The following is a 13,126-nucleotide window of genomic DNA, read 5'->3' on the forward strand; positions in this document are numbered from 1 at the left end:
TAAGGCGTTTGCTTTTGCGAGTGAACCAGAGTCAGGCCCTTTGTGCACAGTATGGAGAAAGTGTTTCTTTGCAAAGAAGTTCATATGACTGGATAGTGAAGTTCAAAGAAGGTCGCACAAGTGTCAGCCATGAAGAAGGAGCCGGACGCACGTCCATGTCCACGACTGATTAGAATATTGAGCGTGCACATGAACCGATTTTGCTCGATTGATGAACGACAGCGGATTATTAACGTGGATTATATTGCAAATTCCATGGCTCTGCCTATGCAATAATCCACGACAGACTTGGGTGCATTCGTGGCTCGCAACTCAGCCTAAAACATTTTTTAATGAGAGAATACTCTGTTGACAGATTGACAACGTGTATTGAAAAGCAGAAACGTTGGGTGAAATGTAATAGGATGAGAGATTCAGAAAGTGAGAGATTTGGTAAGAAATATCCGTTTTTTTTTTTTTTAAAGCGGCAATCATTTACACTGCAAAACCAGTTTGGATTTTGCAGTGTAAATGATTGCCGTTTTAAAAAAAAACACTGGAGATTTCTTACCAAATCTCTCACTTTCTGAATCGCACGTTTTGTTATGTGAAAAAAAAAATCACACATTACAATTCGCAGCCAGATGTTTTACCATTATTAAGTATTGAATTCGCAAATGTATAGAGTCCGATTTCTGATAAACATGACCAATAATCGCCAAACAAATACACCAGGTTCAGGCTGGTGAGTTTGACAGAAGCATGCACAAATCAGTGAGATCAGATAACTCCCAGTATCCGGACGGAGAAATCTCAGTGCTTTAAACTCAAAACGGAGATTATAAAATAAGGAAACAACCAAAACGTCATGGACCAAATTCTTGTAATTAATGGCTTAGTCTAAACTGTTTCCAATCAAAATGATATGTGCCATTAAAAACTCCTGGTGTAATAAAACCGAGAACACACACACACACGTGGGTCTATAAACACCGAATCTAGTGTTTCCCCTCACTGACAGTTGTGAATTTGTTTATAATATATTAATGTAAGACGATTATCCAAGCTGTTCAATTATACAGATTATACCTGACTTTACATGGTATGAACTCTGGCTAAGCTGAACTATTATAAGCTTATTTATAAGCCCAATTCCCTCCCGAAAATCAAGCCGCCTCCACATGAGGTAAATAACTACCCTATTTAACAAAGCCTGAACAGAAGACGTATGAAGCGATATCTCCTGTTATGGCGGACTAACGCTGCGGATCACAGTTCCCATCTACCACCTTCCGATGCAGCAAATAGGCAACATTTGGATTTTACGTTAAAGATTCCCGAGAGCGAGACTATAAACATCTCTGTGAATGAGCCTTAATGCTCTAGAACACAGGTGGGCAATAAGTAGCCCTGCAGCTGTTGTGGTACTACATGCATAACCCTCTGAGGCACTTATGTATTATATAGCTTCCCTTCTGGACTTGTAACTTGGTGGGACTGCTATGCTATTACTGGTGCCTGTCCTTGTGTTTCCTTCCTATGTCCCTATAGACTGTAAGCTTGCAGCAGGGCCCTCTAACCTCCAAGTCTGTCTGTTGTTACCCAGTTTGTTTTATCACTGTCTACTATTGTAAAGCGCAACGGAATCTGCTGCGCTATATAAGACACTGTAACGGAATCTGCTGCGCTATATAAGACACTGTAACGGAATCTGCTGCGCTATATAAGAAACTATAAATAAATAAATACACATCCCAGCATGCTTAGCAGCAGCTGGGGGATCGCTAATTGTCCACTCCTGCTCTAGAATCGGCTTCCTCTCATCACATGACATCTGTGGAACTATGTACCGATCATCTCACTAAATAATGGAACCGGTGTATATTCTCATCAACAAGCTTGGCCACTGTATCCATGCAAAGGGATCCTGATGTATACAGATATGCCCCAGGATCAGGGAGCACCCACTCCTTGAGAACAGATGTATACACAGCACAGATGAATACGGCGCCCCCTTTTCACACCATGAATCTACACTTTGAGTAATCTACGTGCAGCCGATGCCTTAGCGATGCCCGCTAGCCAGCACATGCAGCACAGCACATGGTTCAGCAATACCAGCATAAAGCAATGTTACCATCAGGTACAAATGTGCTTATATTTACGTTAATAAAAACTTTCATTGCGATGACAAAAGAGTAGATTCAGTGCAGCCGATCCCCCAACTGCGTTACGGTGAGTTATACCGGGAACGGTGCCTCGCTGCATTCGGCACATTATTATAATCTAACTCTATGTAAGAACTTCAAAAAATAATGAAAAACTCATGTCGACCTTTCCATGTGTCAACCATTTACATGTTGACCTTTTGCTTGTGTAGTCCAAAAGTGGTCGACTCATCGATTGGATACCATGAGACCACCAATCCCAAGCAGAATTGCGTCTCCTTTCTTTTTTCCCCCGCCCCTATAGCTGAAGAGTGTGTGGTATAGCTCACAGACAGGTCTACACCAAAAAGTTGACAGTGGTAAAAAGTCGACAGACAATAGGGGGGATAGTGGTAAAAGGTCGACAAAAGCAAAAGGTCATTGCATGAAAAGGTCAACGCGGGTTTTTCAATTTTGTTTTATTGGTGTCAATGTCGACACCTGAGCAAGTGAAACCCTAATTATGTATTTATGTATGTATATATATATATATATATATGTGTATATATATATAGTTCGTGGAAATGACCGCACTCTCACTCAGGTAATTTTGAGTATCTCCGGGGTGCGCATAAAAGGAACAAAACAAAAGTCCGTGCCTTTAAATGTAGAACAGTTCTCCCAGTTGGGAATGTGCACTCGCCAGTGTAACAAAGACTTGCTCAGATAAAATTCAACATTGGTCTTTATTTTCAGAAAAGGGTATCCAAATTTTTTTGCCACAATATAGCCCCGACGTTTCGGTCCCACATCTGGACCTTTATCAAGGAGCCTGCAATATCATAACATATAGTGTATCACTATTAGGTCAATATAATAACAATGTTCCAACATTGGAACAAAAAATAAAAAACAAAAAGGGTAAACCCCATGTACTTACATAGGCAGAAAGAATCAAATAGCATATAAGAGTATCATGGACGCAGATCAGCATGGTTCAGGAACGCCAACCATGTCTGAAGGCTGCCCAGGCCCGGACTTATATACCAGAAAACAGGAAGTCACATGTGTGCAGAATTCCCGCCAAAATGCGGGTAATGCCGCGAAAACGGAAGTTTAACAGCGGAAATGCGTCACCGGATGTCCGGTATATGGAACGCAAGCTACCGCATATTGGCTTGGTAACTGAGCTATATACAAAAAGGTGGACCGCATCGCTATGCGTATCAATAGACCGGAAGTCCGGTCTAGCTACCGCTGAGGTGAAAGCTCAGCTAGCGCAATACCTGCGCATGCGCTTGGACTTAGAAAAATTTCTTAGAGAAAAATTCACTTTAGGAAAAAATGACTTAATCATTTCTGGTAACGCCGGGGACCTGCTGTCAACCACCTCTGTATTATCGATAGTGGTGTTAATTAAGGTCATTAAGGACACAAAATTCAAAGCGATCAATATCTGAAACATACATAGAATGGAGTATATCGATAATATATATCAGAGGAAGTTTTTGCAGGACAATTTGTGTGGAACAAGTGAATACATATATACAAGAATATAAACAGAACAATAAATAGAAATAACGCGCATTAACCTGCGTGTTAGAGTGAAGATTCACAAAAAAAATGAGAAAATGCATAAATAAAAATGAAAAATGAAAAAATTCACAAAACAGTTTCATCATATAAAGTTAATTTGGAAAACATGACCCATTGTGGTTCTAGCTGGACTAGGATAATAGTAAAGCCAACAAGCCTAGATCACGTTAGAGATCATAGCAGAGTATGGCTTAAGGATTCATTGCACATTTTAGGTCTAGAATATGAAAGGATAGTAAATGGTCAGTTCTCAACGCAAAAAGATGTTCAACGGATTGTTCTCGTTCAAACCCCTTGGGGCTAGTGTTCCTAATCGATGAATCCATTTGCTCTCTTTTTTTCTTAGTTGGAGAGCTCTGTCACCTCCCCTCTGTGGAGGGGGGACCCAATCTATGAGCCGACATCGTAGGCTAGCAATCTGGTGTCCAGCCGCAAGAAAATGCCTAGGGATAGGTAACTCAGATTTCTTCGTTTCAATGGCCGTTCTAATGGAGTTGCGATGATTCGCCATTCGCTCACGAAATTTCCTAGTTGTCATCCCAGTATAAGCTAGGCCGCATGGACATCTATTTGTTGACATGTCCATGCGGCCTAGCTTATACTGGGATGACAACTAGGAAATTTCGTGAGCGAATGGCGAATCATCGCAACTCCATTAGAACGGCCATTGAAACGAAGAAATCTGAGTTACCTATCCCTAGGCATTTTCTTGCGGCTGGACACCAGATTGCTAGCCTACGATGTCGGCTCATAGATTGGGTCCCCCCTCCACAGAGGGGAGGTGACAGAGCTCTCCAACTAAGAAAAAAAGAGAGCAAATGGATTCATCGATTAGGAACACTAGCCCCAAGGGGTTTGAACGAGAACAATCCGTTGAACATCTTTTTGCGTTGAGAACTGACCATTTACTATCCTTTCATATTCTAGACCTAAAATGTGCAATGAATCCTTAAGCCATACTCTGCTATGATCTCTAACGTGATCTAGGCTTGTTGGCTTTACTATTATCCTAGTCCAGCTAGAACCACAATGGGTCATGTTTTCCAAATTAACTTTATATGATGAAACTGTTTTGTGAATTTTTTCATTTTTCATTTTTATTTATGCATTTTCTCATTTTTTTTGTGAATCTTCACTCTAACACGCAGGTTAATGCGCGTTATTTCTATTTATTGTTCTGTTTATATTCTTGTATATATGTATTCACTTGTTCCACACAAATTGTCCTGCAAAAACTTCCTCTGATATATATTATCGATATACTCCATTCTATGTATGTTTCAGATATTGATCGCTTTGAATTTTGTGTCCTTAATGACCTTAATTAACACCACTATCGATAATACAGAGGTGGTTGACAGCAGGTCCCCGGCGTTACCAGAAATGATTAAGTCATTTTTTCCTAAAGTGAATTTTTCTCTAAGAAATTTTTCTAAGTCCAAGCGCATGCGCAGGTATTGCGCTAGCTGAGCTTTCACCTCAGCGGTAGCTAGACCGGACTTCCGGTCTATTGATACGCATAGCGATGCGGTCCACCTTTTTGTATATAGCTCAGTTACCAAGCCAATATGCGGTAGCTTGCGTTCCATATACCGGACATCCGGTGACGCATTTCCGCTGTTAAACTTCCGTTTTCGCGGCATTACCCGCATTTTGGCGGGAATTCTGCACACATGTGACTTCCTGTTTTCTGGTATATAAGTCCGGGCCTGGGCAGCCTTCAGACATGGTTGGCGTTCCTGAACCATGCTGATCTGCGTCCATGATACTCTTATATGCTATTTGATTCTTTCTGCCTATGTAAGTACATGGGGTTTACCCTTTTTGTTTTTTATGTTTTGTTCCAATGTTGGAACATTGTTATTATATTGACCTAATAGTGATACACTATATGTTATGATATTGCAGGCTCCTTGATAAAGGTCCAGATGTGGGACCGAAACGTCGGGGCTATATTGTGGCAAAAAAATTTGGATACCCTTTTCTGAAAATAAAGACCAATGTTGAATTTTATCTGTATATATATATAGATATATATGTATATATGTATGTATGTAATAATTAAAATAGAATGTGATGTCTATGGTCCTGCTAGGAAGGGGAGTCAACCACAGAAGTGATATCGATGGCTTTCAATGAACTGGTACAAACTTGCAAGGAAGGAGAGGTGCCCCGTTGGGAGCAGGAGCCCGGTGGCAGGTGACTCCATTGTCTCCCAGAGTTACACCTCTGAGTGTGTACGTAGACACTGTGAGCCACCCGGATCCCAGCTGAGGAGGGAAGCTGCAATCTGAGCTGCATACCTCCGTGGTGTAACTATCAGTGTGCACAGACAGGCTGAATGCAGGTGTTGGCCAGCAATACTGCATGACTTCCTCTGCATTAAACGCTACCCGTTACCTACTTACAATGGAATCGGACATTTTCGTCACCAGTTGAGTCATGAGGCAAAAAAATGTCTGAATATCGGTGTAAAGCAAACAATGTGCTTAGGCGATACATCAGGGTTGCCGACTTTAACATTCTCCTCTCCGGGAGAAGCCCGGAGAGGAGAGTTTCAGCAGCCGCTCAGGGGGCGGGGCTTACGAGTGACATCACTAAGCCCCGCCCCATACTGGTAAAAGCAGCTAATTCAGGGATCTCCATGGAGGGGGCGGGGCTAAAATGACGCGATTGTGCCGTTTTAGCTCCGCCCCCTCCTCTGAGACCCGAGGATTGCGGCATTTAAATGCCGCGATCCGGGGGTCAGCGGGGGTCCCCCCTGAATCCGGGAGGGTTGCCCACCCTTCCGGGGGCCGGGAGGGGGTACCCGATTTTCGGGAGACTCCCGGAAATTCCGGGAGGGTCGGCAACCCTGCGATACATGGACCTTAAAGTGTGTTTCCTATCACACAGCATACAGGAATAACCCCATCATCCAGGTTAGCACTGGGCATCTCATAGCATATAGAATGGAGCTGACCAATCAGACATGCGGACTGGATGCTGTATAGAGGCGGGAAGCAACAGTGCGACCTTCGACCCCACTAAGAAGCCAAATCCATGTGCTGTGACCACAAAGCCATTATAAACCCCAGCAGCAGCAACAAAGGCGTTAAGGGTATACAGCATCTACCCTATGCAGGCGGAACTATGGGGGCAGGTAAGTGGGGTGGAGGGGGGGCAGGCTGGTTGGTATGCTATGCACTACTTACCTTCAAAAGTCAAATAAAACTTTCCTCTGTCAAACCAAATGAGGGAAGGCTGTTCATTCTCTGTGTGGACAGGATGGGAAGCGGGATGGGGAAGGTTACGGGAGAGGAGAGAGAAGGACACAGAGTCAGAGCAGGATAACACTACAGTAATGGGTTGGGAAATGGTACTGCAAGCCATGTCTGCTACGTGTCTAGAGGAAAAAACAGCACTTGTGTCCTAAACGCTGTTTAGTAACAAAATGACTCCCAAATGTCCTTTGCTTATAGAGCGGAAGTTGTCAGTGTATTATGCAGTTTACAGCTATGGTTATGTATAGGGAGTTTTAATCAATGTCCGAAAAAAACATATACTGTGTAGCACCACTACAGGCTGTGATAGGTACTGCAACCAGCAGAGCTGTTTAGCACCACTACAGGCTGTGATAGGTACTGCAACCAGCAGAGCTGTTTAGCACCACCACAGGCTGTGATAAGTACTGCAACCAGCAGAGGTGTTTAGCACCACTACAGACTGTGATAGGTACTGCAACCAACAGAGGTGTTTAGCACCACTACAGACTGTGATAGGTACTGCAACCAACAGAGGTGTTTAGCACCACCACAGGCTGTGATAAGTACTGCAACCAGCAGAGGTGTTTAGCACCACTACAGACTGTGATAGGTACTGCAACCAGCAGAGCTGTTTTGCACCCCCACAGGCTGTGATAGGTACTGCAACCAACAGAGCTGTTTTGCACCCCCACAGGCTGTGATAGGTACTGCAACCAACAGAGGTGTTTAGCACCACTACAGACTGTGATAGGTACTGCAACCAGCAGAGCTGTTTAGCACCACTACAGGCTGTGATAGGTACTGTAACCAGCAGAGCTGTTTAGCACCACTACAAGCTGTGATAGGTACTGCAACCAAGAGCCTATTGCAGACTCCTGAAAATGCAAGATTCTAAAATTTTAAATGGCAGTACATCCTGGAATATGCTAAAGATTTGCAATTCTATAACTTAAAAAGGGGGAAATGCACCTTATTTAGAAATAGTCTATTTTCAAATTTGTGTTTCCATGGAGTCATTAAGAAACATTTTAGGTGTTTTTTTTTTTTTTTACAGAGAACATACCGTAACTTATCTCTAATTATGAGCATCAATACGTGATACAATGGAGCACAGGTTCTCAAACTTGGTCCTCAGGACCCCACAGAGGGCATGTTTTGTAGGTCTCTTCACAGAATCACAAATGAAAAAAAATTAGCTTTTAAAATGTGTCAGTGAGTAATGATTGCACCTGTGCACCTGCTGGGTTAGGTGGAAAACGTGAACTGTGTGGGGTGCTGAGGACCGACTGAGAACCCTGTAATACTTGCTCCCTCATAGTTAATTGTATAAAACAATGGCAGAATATGTAACAGTAAATCCCTTAGAATAGTCGTGTTTTCTTGTTTTCTGTCCTACAGAAATAATCGCTGCAGCTGAATGACTGAACTATTGCGCAGATTTCTGTAAGCTGTTCCTTTACCTCTATGTGCGCACAAACCAAATAGTGACCTACACACACTGGAGGCCGCCATATTGCAGACAGGACCAAAATTCATTGCAACAATTTTCTTTGAACTATTTACCACGCCGGGGCACGAGGCACAACATGGCACCCTCCACTGTGAGCAGTCCATTGTGTAAAGCAGCTGAGAAACTGTCATGCAATGTGCACGGAAGCCTGTTAGTTGGATTCATGAAGCGAGGTGTTAATGCTCTGGACGGGGAAGGTGCTTCTGGCTGAACAGAGGTGGAGTCACAAAGCAGAGACACCCCTATTATACAAGTAATACCCGGGAAACAATGGCTACTCCAAACTAAACCTCAGCCTTCTATTTAACTGGTTACGTTTCCATCATCTGTGACTTATAATAATCCCTTCAGTTTAACGTTTATTGTTCTTGATTCCTTCCTGTTATGTCTCCTTTCTCAATATCTAGCTGACCAATTAGGCAGCTGCCTAGGGCACCAAGAACAGGGGGGAGGAGCATAGATTCTGCCTATAATAATATGAAGATGTCTATGAGGAAGACGTACTTGTTGTACTTAATGCAGGTGGCGACTGTGGAACTTCTAAGATGCCACCTTCACTCTTTCACTTGAGGTGATGGAAAGTGGGTATTGGTGGCAGTAGGGGGTTGGGGGGGGCAGATTGAAGTTTTTTCTAAAGTGCACGTAAAACACTGGCACTGAGCTGACCACTTACTCTTTTGGGGGCCCATGGGCATTTACCGTCCCAGGATCGCATTGCAATAGGAGATCCTTTCGGTGGCATGTATCATCCTGCAGGGACAGGTGCTCCGCTTTGCCGGGTGCCTGCGTGGTTAGCGCTGACCCCTGGCCAACCTCGCACTGCCCCGCCAGCAGTGTGGTCTGTAGCCCATAGGCTACCACCATCTCAGAATAGCGGTAGCCCAGGGAACCACTGCGATGCTGCCCAATGTTGATACATCTACCAGCTTCGTATCCCCCGTATCAACCTATGGGGAATGTGGCCGTGAGCGGGGGAGGGGGGATCGCAGCAGAGATCTTAGATTCCTGCTGCAGTACCTCCTACAAACATTCTGGTGATAACCAATATTTGAGGCTAACCCATTTTTTGGGGAATTAGCCACATATATTAAATGATAAATGGGCCCCTTAAATTTGGCTATCAAAAGACATTTTATGTGGCATACTCCTTTAAGAGACATAGGGGCAGATGTATTGAGCCTTAACAAGAGATAAATGCAAGGGTGATAAAGAGAGATAAACGTCCGGCCAATCAGCTCCTTCCTGACTTTTTTCAAACACAGCCTGTAACATGGCAGTTAGCAGGTGATTGCCTGGATGTTTATCTCTCCTTATCACCCTTGCATTTATCTCTTGTTAAAGCTTAATACATCTGCCCCTTAGTTGTCTATCCTAATTATCAACTTTCAACAAGAAGCTGATTCCGCTATAAAGTGATCTTGTCTAATTGCAATGTCACCAAAGCTGATTCTTGTAGTCAGCCGGTAGTGATACGATAAGGTGGATGGGCGAATCCTAAACCATGGCTGACCCTCGGATCTTACGTTATCCCGCTACCTTACACATCACCCAATAGCCTGTCCTGCTGGTAGCACAGAACACCGCACACATTCTAACACCTCGCGCTAATACAGTACCTGCCGGTGCCTCGCGCCTGTCAAACGAGGGCCGTTTGTCAGCGAATGCGTCACCTTCTGGGAAACCGTGATCAAAAGAATAAGGGATAAACAAAAAAAAAAAATAACAGCACATAAAAGCCAAGCCATGCAATAAACACTATGAATAACCAAGTCAGCGGGAAGAGAATGATGGTGGCAGCGATTTCAGCTCTTTGTATATATTCTACGTGTTCTATCGGAATTTACAGTTAGCGCCAGTTCACAATGGGAGGAAAGTGTCCAGTTCTGAATGAAGGAAGGAATTGTGTAAGTGGTTATATTAAGCTCAATGTTGCGGGAATGTATTGCTGCCTGTGATCGGTCTCTCCGAATGCATGTAGTATCACACTGTGGGCCTGATTCAGTCCTGACCACTAGTTTGCAGTTATTCAGAGCCTAGCGCGCAGGAATGCCACCCTGCCTAATGCACCCCCCCCTGGCCAAATCCCCTCACTGCGCTGTGAGCAGATGTGAGTTACTAACCATCTAAGGAGTTTTCCTCTGTTAGAAAGGTAGCCCACGATTTTTCGATTGCACAGTTTGACAAATTGGGGGTGGTCATGCGTTTCTATGGGCACACCCATCGTTTTTGTGGGCTCACCTGTGAAACACTACAACGTCCCCCTGCCTATGACCATGCTCACACCCTTGACAGAGGGGCCACATTCGTTGCTCTACAGAATAAAGTCCGTGAGAGCAGAAAGGTTAATTCTTTCCAGAGATCGTGAAGACACAATAGCAACGTGAGAACCATATCTGACGTAGTGCTAACAAAGCGTCAACTCGGAATAGTGACTGGGATGTGAGACAGACTTTCCTATAAATATGACAGCATCCATGAGCAACCAACATGTTACTTTTGTGTTCATATCAAAGAGTTGTGAGAAGCGAGGACTAGGAGATAATCACTTACTTCTGTCACTTTATGTAGCAACAACAATAAAATGCAGGGATTTTGGTGTTCGAAAAATAGACAGCTCGCTTTGTGTTCCGTTACTTTTTTAGACAGCTCCCGAGTGCTGAAAAAGCTCCCGAGTGCTGAAAGCTATGTATACTGCACTTTGGCAGCCAATCGTCCGAGCACTCTCCTGTATGACAGCTCTTGTATATCCAGTTACCCTGCAATTCATCAACACAAAACGATTTGGAACTTTTTAAACAATAAGGCGCAAGATATACTCAATGACTCCTTTGGTTCTTCTTCAAACAACCGTTGGATTTTATATTGAACTTGTTGCCTTGTGTTGATGCCCTGTACGGGAGATGTTTTACCCTGTGGATAAATTGGATTAAAGACTGTATTTTTGATATCTTTCGATAAATACGGATTGGGCTAAAAGTTTTTTCATAAGGAAATTTTGGATAAAAGAAACCGCTACAGGCTTTGCACCACCGTGTTAAACGGTGAGTAAGGTACGCTGTCTTGTGATTTGGGAACATGTAACATTGTTAGCGGTGTATAAGTGATTGTCACTACATTCTGGCATATTCTTCTTTTATATGTGAACTGGATGGGTAAATTCCGTTAAAGAGAAGTCCTAGAATTCCATTTCTACAAAAGAAACCTTGATGAGCGGACCCTCGAACACACAAGTGTGAGTTAGGGTACGCCCATCAATTAATCTTTTATAAAATACTAAGATTAAGGGTAAGGTGTACCAGAATCTGGTGTAATAAAACCTTTACCCCCTGTACTAAACTGGTCTCAAAAAATCCTGATATATGGTATATTGATCCTTCTTTTTGAGCAATGCTCGAGCGATGAACCCCAACAGAAACGTATGAAAACAAGGGACATCCCAAAGAAACCTTTATGAGTGTAAACTTCAAAAAAACTTCGTGAGTAAGGGTACGCCCACAACCCAAAGATACCTTGATACATTTAACTCCTGCACAATTTTGGTGAGTGAGGTACGCCATCAAATTTTTGGCTCCTCACAAATCAAAATCATCCCCTACACCAGTGGTTCCCAACCTTTTTTGTCTCCCGTACCCCTTGATTAGGATTTTCATTTATGAGTACCCCCTCGCGGAAATTTTAGGGGGCGTGGCCTAAAAGAGGTGTGGCCTCATTTGAAGGGTGTGGCTTAACAGGGGCAAGTCATACTGCCAATGACGAGAAAAAAAAAAGTGGGTACTTATGTATTATCTGGACTCCCATGTTAAATGCACCCCATTTTTTCATACCCCTACTATCCAACTACGCATGGAGTTGATTTTATATAGTGTGGCGAGCGCAGCGAGCCACTGTGCCCGAAGCGTGGTGAGCGCAGCGAGCCCCGCGAGGGGACGCGGTCTCATAAGAAAAACGGGAGTCCAGATATTACATAAGTACCAAAAAGTGCAACCACTTGACCACAATATAAGCTCAGCCCATTCTGCGGACAGCATATAAAATAACAGAACACTGTCAAATCTCTATTACTGAAGCAACAGACATTCCAACGGATCACGTTAGCCTTCCAATAGTGCCAGATACACATATGCTCCAATGGTGCCAGGTACTCCCCCACAGTGCCAGAAACAGGAATGCCACCATGGTGCCAGGTATGACCCCATGGTACTGGGTATGCGCCCACAGTGCCATCAATGCCCCTATAGTGCCAGCAACAAGTATGCCCCACAGTACCAGCAATGCCCCACAGTGCCAGCAACAAGTATGCCCCACAGTGCCAGCAATGCCCCACAGTGCCAGCAACAAGTGTGCCCCAGTGCCAGCAATGCCCCCACAGTGCCAGCAATAAATATGCCCCCACAGTGCCATCAATGCCCCCCACAGTGCCAAGAATAAATATGCCCCCACAGTGCCAGCAATAAGTATACCCTCACAGTGCCAGCAATAAATATGCCCCCACAGTGCCAACAATAAGTATACCCCCACAGTGCCAGCAATGCCCCCATAGTATTTCCCAGCAGCAGCACACTCACCATTGATGCTGCTGCCAGGGAGAGGACAGTCCAGTGTCCCCTGCAGTCACTGTAGCTGCCGCCGCTGCTTCTCTCAGGGAAGGA

General features: G+C 43.9%; 1 protein-coding gene across 1 annotated transcript in view; it reads right to left on the reverse strand.

Moving 5' to 3' along the window:
• Window positions 1-13,126, reverse strand: part of SGIP1 (SH3GL interacting endocytic adaptor 1) — a 54,806-nt gene that overhangs the window by 16,695 nt on the left and 24,985 nt on the right. Inside the window, exon 17 of the mRNA XM_083168008.1 lies at window positions 6,917-6,976. Within this exon, the coding sequence (XP_083024134.1) occupies window positions 6,917-6,976 (60 nt within the window). The remainder of the gene's footprint in view (window positions 1-6,916; window positions 6,977-13,126) is intronic.

This window comes from Crinia signifera, unplaced genomic scaffold (assembly GCF_055691185.1).
Source record: "Crinia signifera unplaced genomic scaffold, ASM5569118v1 HAP2_SCAFFOLD_172, whole genome shotgun sequence".
In the NCBI taxonomy this organism is placed as follows: Eukaryota; Metazoa; Chordata; class Amphibia; order Anura; family Myobatrachidae; genus Crinia; species Crinia signifera.